At 35.7% G+C, this 16,945-nt stretch overlaps 1 protein-coding gene across 15 annotated transcripts in view; it reads right to left on the bottom strand.

Moving 5' to 3' along the window:
• FAM184A (family with sequence similarity 184 member A) overlaps window positions 1-16,945 on the bottom strand; it is a 115,426-nt gene that overhangs the window by 36,396 nt on the left and 62,085 nt on the right. For all 15 annotated transcript variants that reach the window (XM_016153780.2, XM_016153679.2, XM_016153789.2 and 12 more), the window contains 3 exons: window positions 8,775-8,936; window positions 5,702-5,823; window positions 5,116-5,266 (listed from right to left, as the gene is read on the bottom strand). In XM_016153780.2, the coding sequence (XP_016009266.2) occupies window positions 5,116-5,266; window positions 5,702-5,823; window positions 8,775-8,936 (435 nt within the window). The remainder of the gene's footprint in view (window positions 1-5,115; window positions 5,267-5,701; window positions 5,824-8,774; window positions 8,937-16,945) is intronic.

The following is a 16,945-nucleotide window of genomic DNA, read 5'->3' on the forward strand; positions in this document are numbered from 1 at the left end:
ACTTCTTAATTTAAGAGTTAAGATATGGAGTTAACAGAGTTAAGAACTGAGCTCTACTGCCAAGTTTACCCAAGAGTTCTGTGACCTAAACAGCCTAGACCGGTGCTAACAGAACTATGATTGAGAGCCACGTGTGTAAGTTTAAATTTTTAGTAGCTATATTTAAAAACAGGTAAAATTATTTTTAGTCATATATTTAACTCAATATGTCCAAAACATTATCATCTCAACATGTAATTACATAAAAATTTCAAGAGACACATTCCATATTCTTTTTTTTGTACTAAGATTTTGAAATTCAGCATATATTTTACATCGACATCTCAGTTTGGATGAACCTCATTTCGAGTGCTCAATGGCCATATGGGGCTGGTAACCACCATATTAGACAGCATTGGTCTAGAAATCAGAAGGCATCTGCAACAGATCTTCATAAGAAACTGGCTTTTCAGTTACTCTTGACCAAGAGCATTTATCTAAATGCTCTATTTCTTACTTATGTTATTGCTCTTTCCTACTTAGTGTAAAAAAGAAATCTAAAATATACTGTGATTTTAAAATCAATATATCTAAAACCAAATTTACCATCTTAACCCCCTCAAATAAGTAGCATGTTATGACTTTCCTGTCTCAGAGGATGATCTTTTCATTATCCTGGTTTATAAATCCTGAGTTAACTTTAATATTTTTTCTCCTTTCCATCAAATTATATGATTTGTTCCTTCCTGGTTTCTCTTGTATTCTCTCTCAGTGAAATAAACTTAATTCAGGTCCTATTTGGGTAGAATGATTTGTACTTCAGATATTGGACAACTTCCTCTTTGGTCATCATGCCTCAGAATTTGTTCACTCTATTTAACAACTATTGAGTGCTTACTACGTACCAGGCACAGTTTAAGCTGCTGGTGTTGCAACAATAAACAATACAGATAAAGATCGAGCTCTCACAGAACTACATTCTAGTAGGGAAGAGAATCAATATGATGCCATGAAGGAATAAATGTTTTGAAGAAACACAAAGCAGAATGTGGGGACAGTGAGAGATAGAGGGTACTTGTTTTAGAGAAAGTGATCAAGGAAGATCTTTTTGAAAAGTTAAGATTTGAGCAGAGAACTGAACAAAGTGAAGGAACAAGCTCTACAGATCTGGAGAAAGCGGGTTCTATGTGGAGGGACTGGCAGATGCAAAGGCCCTGAGACAGATTGACTAAGCTTGGTGTATGTGTTCGAGGAACTCCAATTAGTCCGGTATGACTACGAAAAAGGAAGAAAGAGAAGGGCAGGAAATGATGTTGGCAATGTAGCCAGAGGCCAAATCATGAGGCTGCTGCCAGCCATAGTAAGAGTATGGATTGTATTCCACAGGTGATAAGAAGCCACTGGAAGTTTTGAAGCAGGAGAGAAACATGGTCCAACTTAATATCTGAAGAGCCTCACTTTGGCTGGCTGGAAAATAAAGTGTAGGTGGCGAGGGTAGAAGCAGGGAGACCAAACAGATTCCAGTGGCAATACAGGAGAGAAATGCAAGTGCCTTGGGACTAGGGTGGCAGTGGAGGAAGCGGTGAGAAATGGGCAGAGGCACTCTGAAGGCAGAGTAGTAGCAGCAGGAAGTTGACTCTATAGTATGGAAGAGACGAGTCAGGGATGGCCAAGCAGTAAATGGATGGCAGTATGTAGGAACAGCGGCTTAGAATGAGTGATGATGGATGAGTACGTGGTGTGTATTCAAGAGTTCTCTTTCAGACACTTTAGTTTAGATATTTACATTGAGATGTCTCTATTTTATCCTCACTTCAATATCGTAGCCATATTAAGCTTCCTAAAACAAAATCTTGAATGTGTTATTCCCCTATGCATAAACTTTTAATGGAGTTTTATAGCTTATTGAGTGAACTTTAAACTCCTAAGCCTGGAAGCCAAATATTTTGCAAAGACTTCTCTCCCCAAGTGTCCCCACCTCTTGTTTTTCTGTATTCCTCACAGACCTGCGAAATAAGAGCGCATGCAACAAAATGTTTATTGAATTAATAAAAATATTTGTGTTCATCCTTCATCCCATTCAAGAGTCACACTAAAGCGGATTTCCTCAGTAAGGTCCTTTCCAATCACATCGACTCTATTACTCTTTCTCTACTCTACACTCTTTCCTGACAGTATATTGATAAATGTTTAGCAGCTCTCTGAAAAGCAAAGCTCTGATCTGTAGCATTTGCTAATATTTGTGCTATAAACAACCCCCACCATGAATGTCTGCAAACCACCAACATGCTGTCCCTGAGTATAGAGTTGGGAAGACGTGATCTGGTAGGAGCCAGTTCCGGCACACCAGTGTTCTTACGATACAAACTGGCTGGGTCATTTATAAAGTTATTTACTGCACGGTGACTTTTATTGTAGGTGTCTGTATACATATTTTCCTCCTGTTAGATTGTAAATTTGTGAAGGGTAAAAACTGTGTCATTTACATGGCTATACACAGCTAAATGACATTGGCGTCACAAAGTTCAAATAGGAGAGTCAGATCCAAACTATAAAATTCCAATCCTGTGTCTGAATGATCTGTGTATTGCCCAAATTTCTCAGTCCACCGTTCCAAATGAGAGTATTGGAATGTGAAGTCATCATATTGGACCCAAAATAAAATTTGCCTTGAAAAAGGAATATATAATGATATTTTAGGATCATGAATAGGAAATACGATCATGATGGCCTCTATATAATCGCTTCTCTTTAGACAGAGTTGAAAAATAAGAATGTAGGTCTTCTGCTTTAAAGAATTCTAATGTACACACCAATAAGCCCGGGATAATTAATTAGTTTTGGACTAAAGTGTAACAGTCATTGTAAAGCAAAAAATGAACACGGTGAAATATTAAAAGAAAACTAAAGATATGAAATTAGACTCCAATTGGAGTCCAGAATGAAAATAACGGCTTTTGGAAAATGAAACACTTATGCTTTTCCATTTTTTGACAGGTAAGCCATGAAGGTTAGTTTAAATCGAATTTAACTTTCGAGAGTTTAAAATTCACATGAAAGACAAATGATTCTTCTTTGTTCCAAGTAAGCTAAAATAAAGGTAAGCTAAGGCACAGAGCAGGGGTCAGGGCTGGGGGGAGGGCATAAGGAGCGGGGTTTAGCATGAGCCAGGCAAGTGGAAGGTGGTGGTGCAGGCAGCAGAGCACAGGCGCTAGGAATCCATCCAAAAGCGTTAGAAAACAAGATCCAAAGGGCCAAGGAGGAGGGGTCCTTAGTCCATAACTGAGTTCCATTAAAAAGGCCACTATGATTTTTTGTCATCTCATATGTGTGGAAAGAGTGAAACCTTGCTAACACAATACCCACTTTGACCTTAATGTGGAATGCTTTGTTCAGTTATTTCCTTAACTTTCTTCAGGTACAGACAATGCTGGAGTGCAAAAGCTATTTCTAGTTTATCTACAGTGATGTGTGTGCCCTATATATTTTAGAAGTGGGGAGAAAGCAAGATACTGTAATTCAAGAAATGGCTGATGACACAAAACAGCACAGAATAGTTCTACCTTGGTAGGCAGTTCATTGCTGGTTATCTTGACATTTTTGGTTAATCTGCATTGAAAACTGATTTAAAAATTCCTTCTGCAAAGCTGTTAAAATGTAACTGGAGCCAATAAGCAATAAATTATTTTATAATACATAGAACTAGATAGCACAAGATGCAAAGCATTATGTTCTCTCAGGAGTGAACAATGTAGAATAGACAACCCCTCTCCCCACCTAAAAAAAAAAAGAAAAAGCAAGCATGGATGAAATCTGACAATTGAATATGAGATAGATTACATGAATAATGAATAAAATAACAATAGAAAATAGGTAGGAGAAGTGGTGGGCCCTCTTTACAGACAAAAAATGTCTAAGTTTAATATTTTCTGGTTGAAAAACAAGACAGACATTTGGGAACGTTTTTCAGTTTTATCATATAATTGAATTGGTTAAATCTTCCTAGGTACAGAAGATCACAGGGGAGTGGTGCCACTCTATGCAGTGACATCTGTCCTTCTCGGTGCCTAAGGGATGCCTGGCTTCTAGTGAAGAGCTGCTTTCTGGTTCTTATTTTTTGTCTGAATTTCAAAAGTTTCAAATTTATTCACAAAAGCTCATATGTATATTCCTTTTTTCAAAATAACATTATAAATTATTATGCAATACCAGACACAAATTGGCAGGCCCCTAATACTCCTGGAAAACATTGCATGTGTGAACCTATATAACAAATTGTCTTACCAAAAAAAAAAACTATCTGTTATTTGGAAGTTCATCATGATTACAAATAGAAAGATAATAGTGGCTATCTAGCACTAAATTACTGAGCTCCTTCTTGTCCAAGTTCTGCACTGGCTGATCGACTAGTGACTCATGCAGTAATTAAGATCCTACTTAATTACTGGCTTTGCAGGAGAATGCTAAGAATTCATAAATTTAGAAGTTGTGTAAATGAGTAAAAATGTGCATATTCTCTTAATTATAGTGATAAATGCTCTGGAAAAGAAGCAAGCATGACATAAAAAGACAAAGTTAGGCATACCACCACCTTTTGTTTATGTCATTTTGAAGCACAACAGGCAACATCTGCTGATGAGAAAGACGTAAATCGCTCATTACTGGTAAGTGGTTTTAGGCAATCAGGATATAAGTAATAAATTTTACCTTTTGTTTCCCAAATGGTATCTACTGGCTGGAGAAAAAATTTTATACTTTCAAAAAATAGGTAACTTTTCCATTTAAAATCCCTAATGCATTCAGCTCAAATATTAAATCAAAAACCTGTAAATTCTTCTCAGTATTTAGAACCGTATGTATAAAATAATTATTTAGCACAATTCATAAGTTTATAAATATGTCTCCTTGATTTTATACATTTAAAAAATTTTAGGATGCACTTTTCTAGTTGCTAGATGGATGCTGACCGATTCACGAACTGCTTAATTAAAGCCAATTAGATCTTCAAAAAATTTAAGTTTGCTTTATGAAAAATAACAAATACAGTGAATTAACATACATGTTTTATAATACTCCCCTAGCTAAAACATGCCAAGGAAAAGGAAACTTCGCAAGGTACAGACTATTACTAATTACCTGGCTTAAGAGGTCTTCTACTTTCTTTTGCCATGAATCCCTGGCTGCATTTTTCTCGCGCTCTTTTAACTGCAAAAGCTGAGACATTGCTGACTTCTTATCCTCTTCATGTTGAAGCCTTAACTCTTCACGAAGTTTAGAACACTCTTGCCTAAAATAAGACAAATGGATCTACTTTGTAAAGAGAATTATTTCTTTCAATAACTGTAGAATAATTGTTTAAATGTTTTCTAAGTATTTAATTAATCCTTAAAAGTCAACTCGGGGTAAGAGTTATTTTCTAGTTAGTGCTATAAGCTAAACTGGTAACTTACCCAAGATTACTGATTTATCAATTTACCAATGGCAGAATAAGTTCTAGAACAAATTAGTCTTCTGACTTCAGGTTAGATCTCTGCCTCTTTTATATTCAAGGAAGTGAAACCAGAAAATGTAATTTGTATTCAAGTGAAAAAAAAAAATCCAATTTCTCTTCCATCTAATCATGGGGAAAATTCATTAACAGTAATATAATATAAGCCATAGAACAGAAAACCATTTTCTGCATATCTGTATTCATAAGATTACATTACAGAGTAAAATGTACCTCAGGTTTTCAGTCCATTTTATTTCTAAGTCATGGGCCATTTTGTCCACTCTGAGCTTCTCCTCTTCTTTCACAGCAGCAAGTGTTTCTTCATGCTGCTGCCTTTCCTGTTCCAGCTCACCCTGGAGGATAAAAACTTTTCAATGAACACTATTCTTCACAAGCAAAATCACTGCTGGTTATTTCAAGTAAGCAGAGCGCTTGCATTATAACTTTTAAATTCCCACAGCACAGTAATTGATAGTGCTATCTATGACAATTGAGATTTTCTAACAATAAAATATAAAGTACACATTTTATATCTTAAATGCCCTTGTCCAAAGTATCTTTTATTACAGTTTGTAATTTAAAAAATTATTTTAAATAGTTTATAGTCAGCATAATAATCTTAACTAAACTTCCCATATTGTGTATCTATTATTCAATTATCTTCACAATGTATAAACATTACAAATTCATTCATATTCATATTCAAAAGTATGCTATTCAAAGCTTAAGTATTATAGCTTTATAATCACTGACATGATTAAAATAATTATGAGAAATTTAGGCAACTGAGTATTTTGATTATACAACTTCAAACCAGAGTTCCATGTCTTTAGTGTTATGGTCATATGATACGATATACATGAAATCTCTCTAGATTAGCATAAATCAAGTGGCTCTCCAGAGCCTGGGGCTGGAGGTGACCTTTTTGGACAACAGTGGCAACCATCAGTCCCTGCCAGCAGCGTAACTGTTCTTAGGGTACAAGAGAAGACTAGATGACAGTTCATGCTTCTATTATCACAATGACCCTTTCTGGATCACCCACCGGCTCGCTGCATGTGACAGAGCAGTTGTTGAGGGGTGCATCCAGATTAATGGTAAAGAAGCAAGTCAGTGTGGACACTACCCTTCAACATTGTTGACCTGGCTATTAAGCATCAAGTACTGAAAAGTGAATGTGGCCATCTTAGCCAAGTGTCCTTTTCACTAAGTGCTCTGTCTCTAGGAACTATTTTTTTCCACCAAGATAGCATTAAATGGAGTAGAATTATTTAAAGTATACTTCTTTTACTGAATGCCAATTACTTTATTAGACATTATTGGAGTAAGAGGTTTTTTTTTTTAAACAAACAAACAAACCTCTTGCTCTTAAGGAGCTTACTCAAAGTTGTGGTAAACTGTGATGCAGCACCTCTGTTTTCTCATATAAAACTGTCTAGCAGAACAGAAAATGAACAGTTGATACAATTTTGCTTAAAAATTTTGTCATGTTCTACTGTTTGATGGAAGAACAATATATAGATGAGCAAGGACCTTAAAGAACTCAAACTGAATCCATAAGTATAATTCTCAGTGCCAGGATGGGGGGTGGAGAGGGAAAGGCAACCAGGAGAAAACTCCCTGAAAGCATGAAATGCACCCAAGCAGGGGCCATAGAACCCCCATGGTGCCAAATCACAACAATCTATGTCCTATCAATATTCATTAGAAGTATCTCAACTGTTTATTTTTAAGTACATTTTTACTACCTTATATTTTCATTAAAGTATAGTTGACATACAATAGTATATTAGATTCAGGGATACAACAGAGTGATTCAATATTTACATATATACCTTATAAAACGATCATGATGATGTCTAGTAATTTCTGTCACCATATTTACTACCTTAAGATATCATTTTTCTGTTATTTTTGACAATGGGAAAAAACCTTAATTCAGCCGAGTCAGCTTTATGTCACAAAATGCCACAACTGAGGTTATAGTCAATATGTTTGGTAATGTACCAAGCTGTGCATTATACTAGCTCTAAATTCCAACCTACGAATTAACACCCCTATCACATAGTGACTAGGGACAAGTAAAACAGAAGGGAAAGGAGATTCAAAGAGAATCAAATAATCTGTTTATTCTGTCACAGAATTTCAAAACAATGTAATTAGTATTCAAAGTTTTATGTATATATAAAATATAATTATACTTTAGATAAAATATAAGTAGAATTATATATGTGTACCATACACAAACTACATCCCCTAGTTTCTTGTTAACATGTAGCTTTTTAAATATCAATTCTAAGCTAAAAAATTAAATAAAATATGACATATTAAATAAAAGCAATATTTACTGAATGCTCACTATTTTGCTAAGCACTGTGCTATAAATGTTTTATCTCATTTAATCACTACAGGAGTGGTGTGAAGCATATTATTATCCCTGACCCCTGCAGCATTGTTCAGATGGGAAAATGGAGGCTTAGAATAAGTACCATGCTGAAAGTTACACACTAAGTCGTAGATCCAAATTCACATTCAACAAGTATGACGTCAGAGCTCATACTCTAAATCACCTCTCTGAAAGAAAAAGAACTTCCTGGCTAGTTTTATGTATTCTTTACTTCACTCTCTAAGGCAGTCTAAATATTTCCTCTGATCCATAAAACTGGAAGGAGAAAAACAAAGCCTTTTGGAAGAAATACGTAGTCACAGAGAATCATTTAGTTGCTATACAAGAGAGTTCCAGCTCTTACCAGTAAAAGAACTGTGCCTACTAATTATGCTCGGTTGAACAGTAACCCCAATATATACACGGAGGTCCTAATACCCCAGCACCTCAGAATGTGACCTTATTTGCAAAGAAGGTCAGAGCAGACATAAATTAGTTAAGCTGAGGTCATACCAGAGTGGGGGAGCCCTTAATCCATTATGACTGGTGTCCTTATAGGAAGATGTGAGAACACAGAAAGAATGCCATGTGAAGACGGAGGAAGAGATTGAAATTATGCTGCTATAAAATAAGGAAGGACTGGAGCGGGAAAAGGCAAGGAAGGATCTTCCCTTAGAGGTTTAAGAGGGACATAGCCCTGACGACACCTTGGTTTTGGACTTCCAGCTTCCAGAACTGTGAGAGAGTAAATTCCTGTTGTTTTAAGCCACTCAGTTTGAGGTACTTTCTTCCAGCTTCCCTAGGAAACGAATATACTAATTATACACAATGTGATGTTTACAATAGCCTTTAAGCAAAATAACTAAATTATATTTTTACCTTGTTGATGTTTAAATTACAGGAAGATTATGAAATTACCTCAACATTTAATAGAACATCCTTGGTTTCCTTCAGCCTGCCTTTAGTCAAGTCAAGCTCATTTTGAAGTCTTTCTTGGGAGTCCTGAAGACTAGCAATGAGCCCTTCTGCAGAGCCCAGACCTTGTTCACTTTTCCTTACGAGATCCTGGAGGCGGCCAATCTGCAAGTAAGTAGAGTACTTTTAATATACCTCATTGTAGTTCACTAGCAGAAATCACATTTGTTTTCTTAAAGTCTTATCTTTAGTTGTAATTTATTAAATGGATCTTTGCTGATGAATCTGGAAGTAGCACTCAAATAATCATGATGGCCTTCATCTGCTGGTTTTTGCAAAGCCCTCCTTATTCATGACTTCCTTTTTCCATGACAACCACATACATAAATGGATACACCTCAAGCTCCCGGGTTCACAAGGATTTCCTGGTTCTATCACATAATCGAGCACCTATAAAGAGTGACGAACGCAATAATGCAAAGTTTGAGGAAAATATTTTTTGATAAGAATATTTTTTAAACAGCTCTTTAAAATACAATTACTTATATTTCATATGAGCCCAGTTCTCCTGTTATTTATAATGGCGATAGAGTCAGGTCAATATTGCTAAGCTAGTAAATGTATCATAAATTAGAGTAAGTTGTGATTTCCACGTTTCCATAAAATATTTGTCTCATAAAATTGTTAAGAGTTGAATTTCTACACTCTTGAAATTAGAAACTAATAATTTATTAAATAAGCCAATCCATACCACCAAATTATGAGAACTAAAATCAGTAAATGAAGTTCTTTAGTTCAGCAGTCCCTAACCCTTTTGGCACCAGGGACTGGTGCTCCTATGAGAAGCTAATGCCTGATGATCTGAGGCGGAGCTGAGGTGGTGATATGAACACTGGGGAGCAGCCACAAATCCTAAGAAAATACTATGAGGTAAAAATTTCATTGTTATATAACTGCTGAGCCTATCAAAACTACAAAAATGAAACCTGGTAATTTAAAAATAAATACAGACATCACAAAGAACACTGAGCATTCTCCTTCAACCCCGTCTCTGACTCACAATTCCCTCCCTCACCTTCCCACATGTGGCCTTCCTTTTTCTTTCCATACAGATGCATGCTGATACTGTATATGTATGTGATGAGTAATTCTTGTACTGGTACATCTTGTTAATATCTTTAATAAATGAGCAGGGCAGCATCCCATGTTCTCTGTGCCTTGAAATAGTTTTCATTGCACGGATTCACCTGTTCCTTAAAAATTTAGTAAAATTCATCCATTAAACTTCTCTAATATGTGTTGAACTATTTAATTTCTTTCACGGTTATAACTGGTTTGGTCATGTTGTTTGTCTACTTTGAGTCATTTTAGAAATTTAATTTTCATACAAAGATATTTTTTCCCAATTTTTAAAATTTACTGGCATATCTGTACACAGTATTCATTTCATTTACACATTTTAAAATGTCCTCTGTCACTGTATTTATGCCCCCTTTCTCTATTCTATATTGCTTGTTTGTATCTTTTCTACTTTTGATCTGGCTTGCCGTAGTGTATATTATAGTAGTGGGTAAATGAATGTAAGGAAAGTATCTGTAACAAACTCAGAAGAGCATTGAACTTAGCAGAAAAATCTAGTTTCAAGTTCTGAGTCTGCCCCTGTAAAATAAGAGTAATAATGTACCTCGGAATTATTATAATAACTAAATTCAAGAATATATGGGAAAAGATTCTGTAACCAAAAGCAACATACAAATATTAGGTACCAATCACTAAGGAAGGGACACCCAAATTTATCAACACAGAGAAGAATTTTCTTCTATAAACCAGAAAATTTTCAGATAAGAATTACATGTAGAAAAGCAATACATGAAAACGCTTATAAAGAACAGTATTAGAGTTACTATATAAATAAATAGAGGGTCTATTCGGGAAACTTGGAATCTAGAGAAAGAATGTTTGTTTAGGCAAAAACTTCAAAATTCTGCATACTTAAATATAATAAGCAAACAATAAGTGATGAACATAACACTTAAAGTTTGTTGTCTAAAACATAATAAAAATAAATATGAGCACAACATATCTGTTGTCTTCCGATATCAAAATCTCCTGTTGTCAATTGGGGAATCCATCCTACTTCCCTTTTGTCCTCGTGGTCTCAGTGGGGCTTTGACCCGAACTCCAGGATTGAAGAGCTTCATCAAAGTGTAAACTAATAAGGTTGTCTCATTCTGTTGCCACAGGAATTGGTTCAGGGGCAGGCTCATGATGTAAGCTTATCTACTCACAGTGATCTCAGGATTTTTAAAGGAGTTCCTTTAAAAAAAATGTATTTTTCCAGTTGCACATGTACTAAGGAAATATATGATTAAAGCATGAGGTCAACAGAAAGAGAGCAAATCCCACTCAACAGAAAAAGAGAAACTGAGTTCCAGTGTCAACAATTTCAGTTCTGGATCTGGTTGTGCTTGATGCTAACATTACCCTTAGACTTTTTAGTCACCTGATTTAATACATTTCTATAGGCCAGTGTGAACTGGGATTTCTGCCATGGGCAACAAAGATTAGTACTCAGATTCCCCTTGAGAATGTGAACACTTAGGGAGCGCAGGGAAGTAAAAACCTCCTGGCATATCTATCCACGTTGTTCTTCTCTAATCCATTCTCCTTGCAGCAACAGAGTTGTTTTTTAATAAATTACAAATATAGACACAGGTGTCAGCCATGTTCCCAAGTAAGCAGCCACACATTTTAATGAGCGTCTTCCACAATCTTCCCGTTTCCCTTAGGATAACATCCAAAAACTTTCGTGGGGCTTCCCAGGCCTCCACAGGATAGCCCCCGTCACTCTCCAGCCTTGGCTTGGCAACTCTTCACTTCCTTGGTCTTTACACTCATTGGGAGGAAGAATGGCACATGGTTAGGAATTGAGTTCTGAAATCATACCACCTGGACTAGAATTCTGGCTTTACCCATTTACTATGTGTCTTTGGCAAATTACATAAGGACTTAGGAAAGATTATATAAAACAACACCTGGGACATAGTAAGAACTAAATAAATTATTATTATGGTTGCTAACACACTCCATCTATACTGGCATCCCTCCAATTCCTAGAAACTTCTCGTGCCCCAGGGCCTTTGTATAAGCTTTCCTCAGTTTTTTTCTTCTGGCAAACCTCTGTTAATCACTTATTTTATAATATGCACAAGACTTGCAATTACTGTTTTCCATATCTGTCTCTCCAGAATGGTAGGAACTATGCCAGATTTATTCACCACTGTAACCACAGTGCCTAACACAATGCTTTGGTACCTAATATTAAATAAGTGAATGAGTCAATAACAGAAAAAGTTCAGATATTCTTACTAGCAATTAAGACGAAATAAAATCTCTTTTTATCTCAATCTGTAGGTATTTGAGTCCTAAACAGACCTTCATTGCCTTCACTTTATTGACCTTGTATTGTACCAGGGTGGCTGTTGGGCCATATGACACCTCTTGGCACAAAGAGGCAATTCCCTCAGGCCTGGTAGCAGACCCAGAATATGGAAAGAGGAGCAAAGATGCTTCTGTGTGAACTAGAAAAAATATTCCTCTTCCTCTAGGCAGACAGCTTTCTGTGGAAATTTATTTCTAAATTTCTTGTATGTAAATAGTGAAATTTTGTCAGTAATCTTTAATTATTTGCTTATAGTAAATACAAAGAAATGAAACTGCTGAGTCAAAACACATGCCTATCTTTAAAGCTTTTAAATATGCTCCTAAATTCCTCTCTAGGAAAATTGTACTATTTTATATTTCCATCAGCAACTTTGAGTGCTTTTTCTTTACCCTTATCAACACTGCATGGCCTCACTTCACTTTTTTATCATTGTTAATTTTACAGTAATGAAAATAGAATCTCACTGATTTCATTTCCAATTTTTAAATCACAGTGATTTTAAAATATTTTCATGTTTTTTAGCTTATTAGAAAAATTAGGATGTCTGTGCTTTTCTTATTATTTTATATACTCTTAAAGTATGAAAGACATGAATTTTTGTTACTCATAAAATTTGCAACTACTTATTTCACCCCTCCCAGTTTCCCTCTCGCTTAATTTTCCTTATGGTGCTTTGATAAACAGGTTTCAGTTTAGCTTTACCATACAAATATTCTACATTTTTAATTCATGACTTAGCCGCCATGTCTCAAAAGGCCTTCTTTGTCCTAAGGTTTGTCACCCATATTTTCACATTTTATATACATTAGCATTCATGATTTGATATTACATTTCAATCCTTAGCCCATCTGGAACTTTTTTGGTACAAGGTTGAAGAAGGAACCTAACTTCACTTTCCTCTCCATTTCCATTTTGTTTTTGTTTTTTCCATTTTTATTTTTCAATTAGAGTTGATATTCAATATTATTTTATATTAGTTTCAGATATACAGCATAGTGGTTAGACATTTATATAACTTACAAAATGAATCCCCCAATTAAGTCTAGTACCCCACCTGGCATTATACATAGTTATTAAAACATTATTGCCTATACTCCCTCTGCTATACTTCGCATCCCAGTGACTATTCTGTAACTGCCACCTTGTCCTTTTCCATTCACATATAGTCTTAAAAGAGCAGTGTCATCCACTATGATTTAATCCCACCCAATAACTCTAGCTTCCATCCTACTTTTCTATTAAAACTGTAGAGAGGGCCTGAGAGAATGCTTGATTCAGGCCTCATACTCTGACTTCTAAGCATTGTGTGACAATGTGAAGCACTCTCTCCCTCTTATAAATAGTATCTGTTCTCTTGGTTTTCTGGTGTCCTTAATCCTTGTTCTCATGCTTCTGATCTCTCCTTCTCACTTTCCCTGGCTCTAAAAAATCAATATTGGTGCTCTTCTTTGTTATCAGCAATCGGTTCTCATTAGCTACCATGGGTGAGGTCTTCTACTTCAGTGGCTTTAAGGGCTACCTACTTTAGTTACAAGCCTGAACTCTCTTAGTTCCAGCTTAGATGTCTTGCTATCACCTCAAAGTCAGCATATCCAAACAATGCAGTGTCTTGCCACTCCAATATATTTTTCCTCCTGTAATTCCTATCTTCCAAAAATCGCATCATTATCTGTCCAAATACTTGAGCTAGACAATTGAGTCACTTCCTACCACTCACCATATCAAGTCTTGTAAATTTATTTTTTAAATAACCCTCTCCACTACCAGTTTTACCTTCCTACTCAGGATGCTAATCATCTCTTGCCTATACTGATGTAATAGTATCTTAAGTCATCTAACCAACTCTAATCACCAATCCCCTCCACACACAATTCATCCTACTGCCACCAGGGTTCTTTTTCTATGACCATCTGATAGTGTGATAGTTGCTGCTCTGTTGCTATTACTCCATCATCAGGATAAATTCCAGAATTTGTCATGGAAGAAGATTCCCTCTTAACTTCACCTTTCCTTTTTACCAAACCTTTTGACAAGCCCCAAATGTATCCTATGGTCAAGTGCATTAGCTCTCAACTGGGGTCAAGTTTGCCTCCAGAGACAGTATCTAGAGACAGTTTTGGTTGTTACAACCAGAGGGGAAGGGATGGTGTGCACTACTGGCATGCAGTGGGTGGAGGCCAGGGATACTACTAAACATCCTAAAGGATAATCTGGTTCAAAGCTGTCAACGGTGCTGAGGCTGAGAGACACTGTACTTTCTATGGTTCACTAAGACATTATAACTTGTTACCGACATGACTGGGCTTCCGTTATCCCCCACATCCACATTATCTTTCATCATAACTGAATCTGTCAAATTTATACTCGCCTTTCAAAGACCATCTCCCATATCACATTTTTAAATTCTCCAGGATCGTGTTCTCCAGAGCTTTTATGAACCCATATAGTTAGGGATCTTCCTCTAGACTTTGAAAATATATTTATCACTGAATCATAATAGTCACTTGAAATTATGAGTCCCTTGGCATTTCTCGAAGTAGCCCTACCACCTAAGAGATACCATGCAGTCAATAAATGTTTCCTAAATCGTAAAACTATACATATGTTACTGATGTTACTGGACTCTAGTTCCAATTTTTCTGGATACTAATCTAGTAATAAGTAATGAGAGCTATAAAATTATCCCTACTCTTTGGCCCACTAATTTAATTTAGGGCAAGAGCTAGACAAAAAGAAAAAAAAGTTTAAAAGAACAAAAGTATTTATAGACCTGATAATTTATCCACTTACCAGTTAAAAAAAGAAAAAAAAAAAAAAGCCTTGACAAATAGGGTTGAGAGAAGGCCTAACATCCCTGCTCCAGAGGGTCTCTGGTGCACAGCTGGGTCACTGATCAGGACACGGAACTGGCCTTCAGAAAACCCCATCTTGCTACTCTTTGAATGATAATCCCCTTCCCTTAAATAAGAGGGTGAAACTCCTTAAAATGATTGCTATTCATAATTTTTAAAAATTTAAAATATAAATGCTCAACAGAGAAAATGTTTAAGAAACTATGGTAAAAATGTATGATGGAACACTATATGAATACTTTAAATGACTAATACAGAGACAAACTTAACAAATGGAAATAGTATATGGAATGAAGTTTTGTAAATCAAGTATACAAAGCATTTGTGACTACAGATCATAACTGAATTAAAATGCATATATACATATTAAATGCTATCAGAAAATCTGGAATTTTAAAAACAATCTGCATGTTCTCTTTTTTAAATGTTCAACTTCATAAAGAGCAATACTCAGAAATTTTAGTACCTACCAATCAATGACTCTGAATGACGAATATTACAGACTCCAGAACAGAGTAAGAGACTCAATCACTGTTTTCTAAACCATGGCAATAAATATCCTGTATGTCTCCTGTGACTTGAATGCTGGTACACTCTCTACAGGAGTCAGAGAAATGAGTTACTTGCTCGTTAGACTAGGCAGAATTCTAAGACGACACTTCTCTGACCCTCACTTTTCCTGGAACCTATGAATATGATGGAATATCACTCCTATGATTGTGTTACATTATTTAGCAATAGGGATCTTGCAAATGTAATCAAGATCCTTGAGTAGCTGACTTTAAGGTAATTAAAAGGGAGACTATTGTGTTAGAGCCTGACCTAATCAGGTGAGTCCCTAAAAGAAGTGGGAGAAATTCAAAGCCACATTTTAAAACCCTAAAATGAATATTCTGTTTTGCTGCTAGCCTTGAAAGAATAAACTGCTATGTTATGAAAGGAGGCAGCCATGTACCAAGGGTTTAGAGAGGGTTTCTAGGAGTTGAGAGCAGTTTCTGGCCAACAGCTAGCAAGAAAACAGGGACCTCAGCCACAAGGAAGTAAATTCTGACTACAACCACTGAGCTTGAAAGAAGGCCCTGCACATCACATGGAACTGTAACCCTGGTTGTCACCTTGACTTCAGCCTTGTGAGATCCTGAGCAGAGGACCCAGCTAACCCAAACTTGGACTCCTGACCCACAAAATTGTGAGATAATTATCAGGTGTTGTTTTAAGCCGCTAAGTTTTGTGGAACTTGTTACATAGCAACAGAAAACTAATACTCTTATTTATTTATAGGAAGTTTAGTTTTCAATGATGAGTTTTATGCATTCAACAAATATTTCATTCACAAATATTTACTGATCTGCTACCATGTGTCAGGCAGAATATCAACAGTAATATATATAACATTTTATAAAAAACAAATCTAGATGATTTTCATTTTAACCAAGTACTGAACTATATATATTCTTAAAAAGCTATGTCCAGAAGAAAACTTACATCTTAAATGTTATAAGAACATTTAAAAAGACGATACTAGTCAGAGTTATCAGCCATTCAGCCTAGTATTTTATCTTCGAAGGTGATCCCAAATAACATTTCATAGGAAAACAGGTTTATCCTCCACCTGAAATTTTACTCTCTAAGCTTCCCTTAATATCCTGAGTTTGGCATTCATGAATTTATTATCTAAACCCATAGTTGACCCATTCATATATTTAGGCTGCATCACCTGTAAGGGTATCAAGATGCATCAATTTATGAAATAGTACATTCTTTAATTTTTTTCTAAAACAATCACTGTCTATATGAAGTGCCCTATAATTCATTCCTTCTTTCCATAGATATACTTACTTTCCAGCCAATAAATATAAATGAAATGAACTTTCTAT

This window comes from Rousettus aegyptiacus, unplaced genomic scaffold (assembly GCF_014176215.1).
Source record: "Rousettus aegyptiacus isolate mRouAeg1 unplaced genomic scaffold, mRouAeg1.p scaffold_m13_p_1, whole genome shotgun sequence".
NCBI lineage: Eukaryota > Metazoa > Chordata > Mammalia > Chiroptera > Pteropodidae > Rousettus > Rousettus aegyptiacus.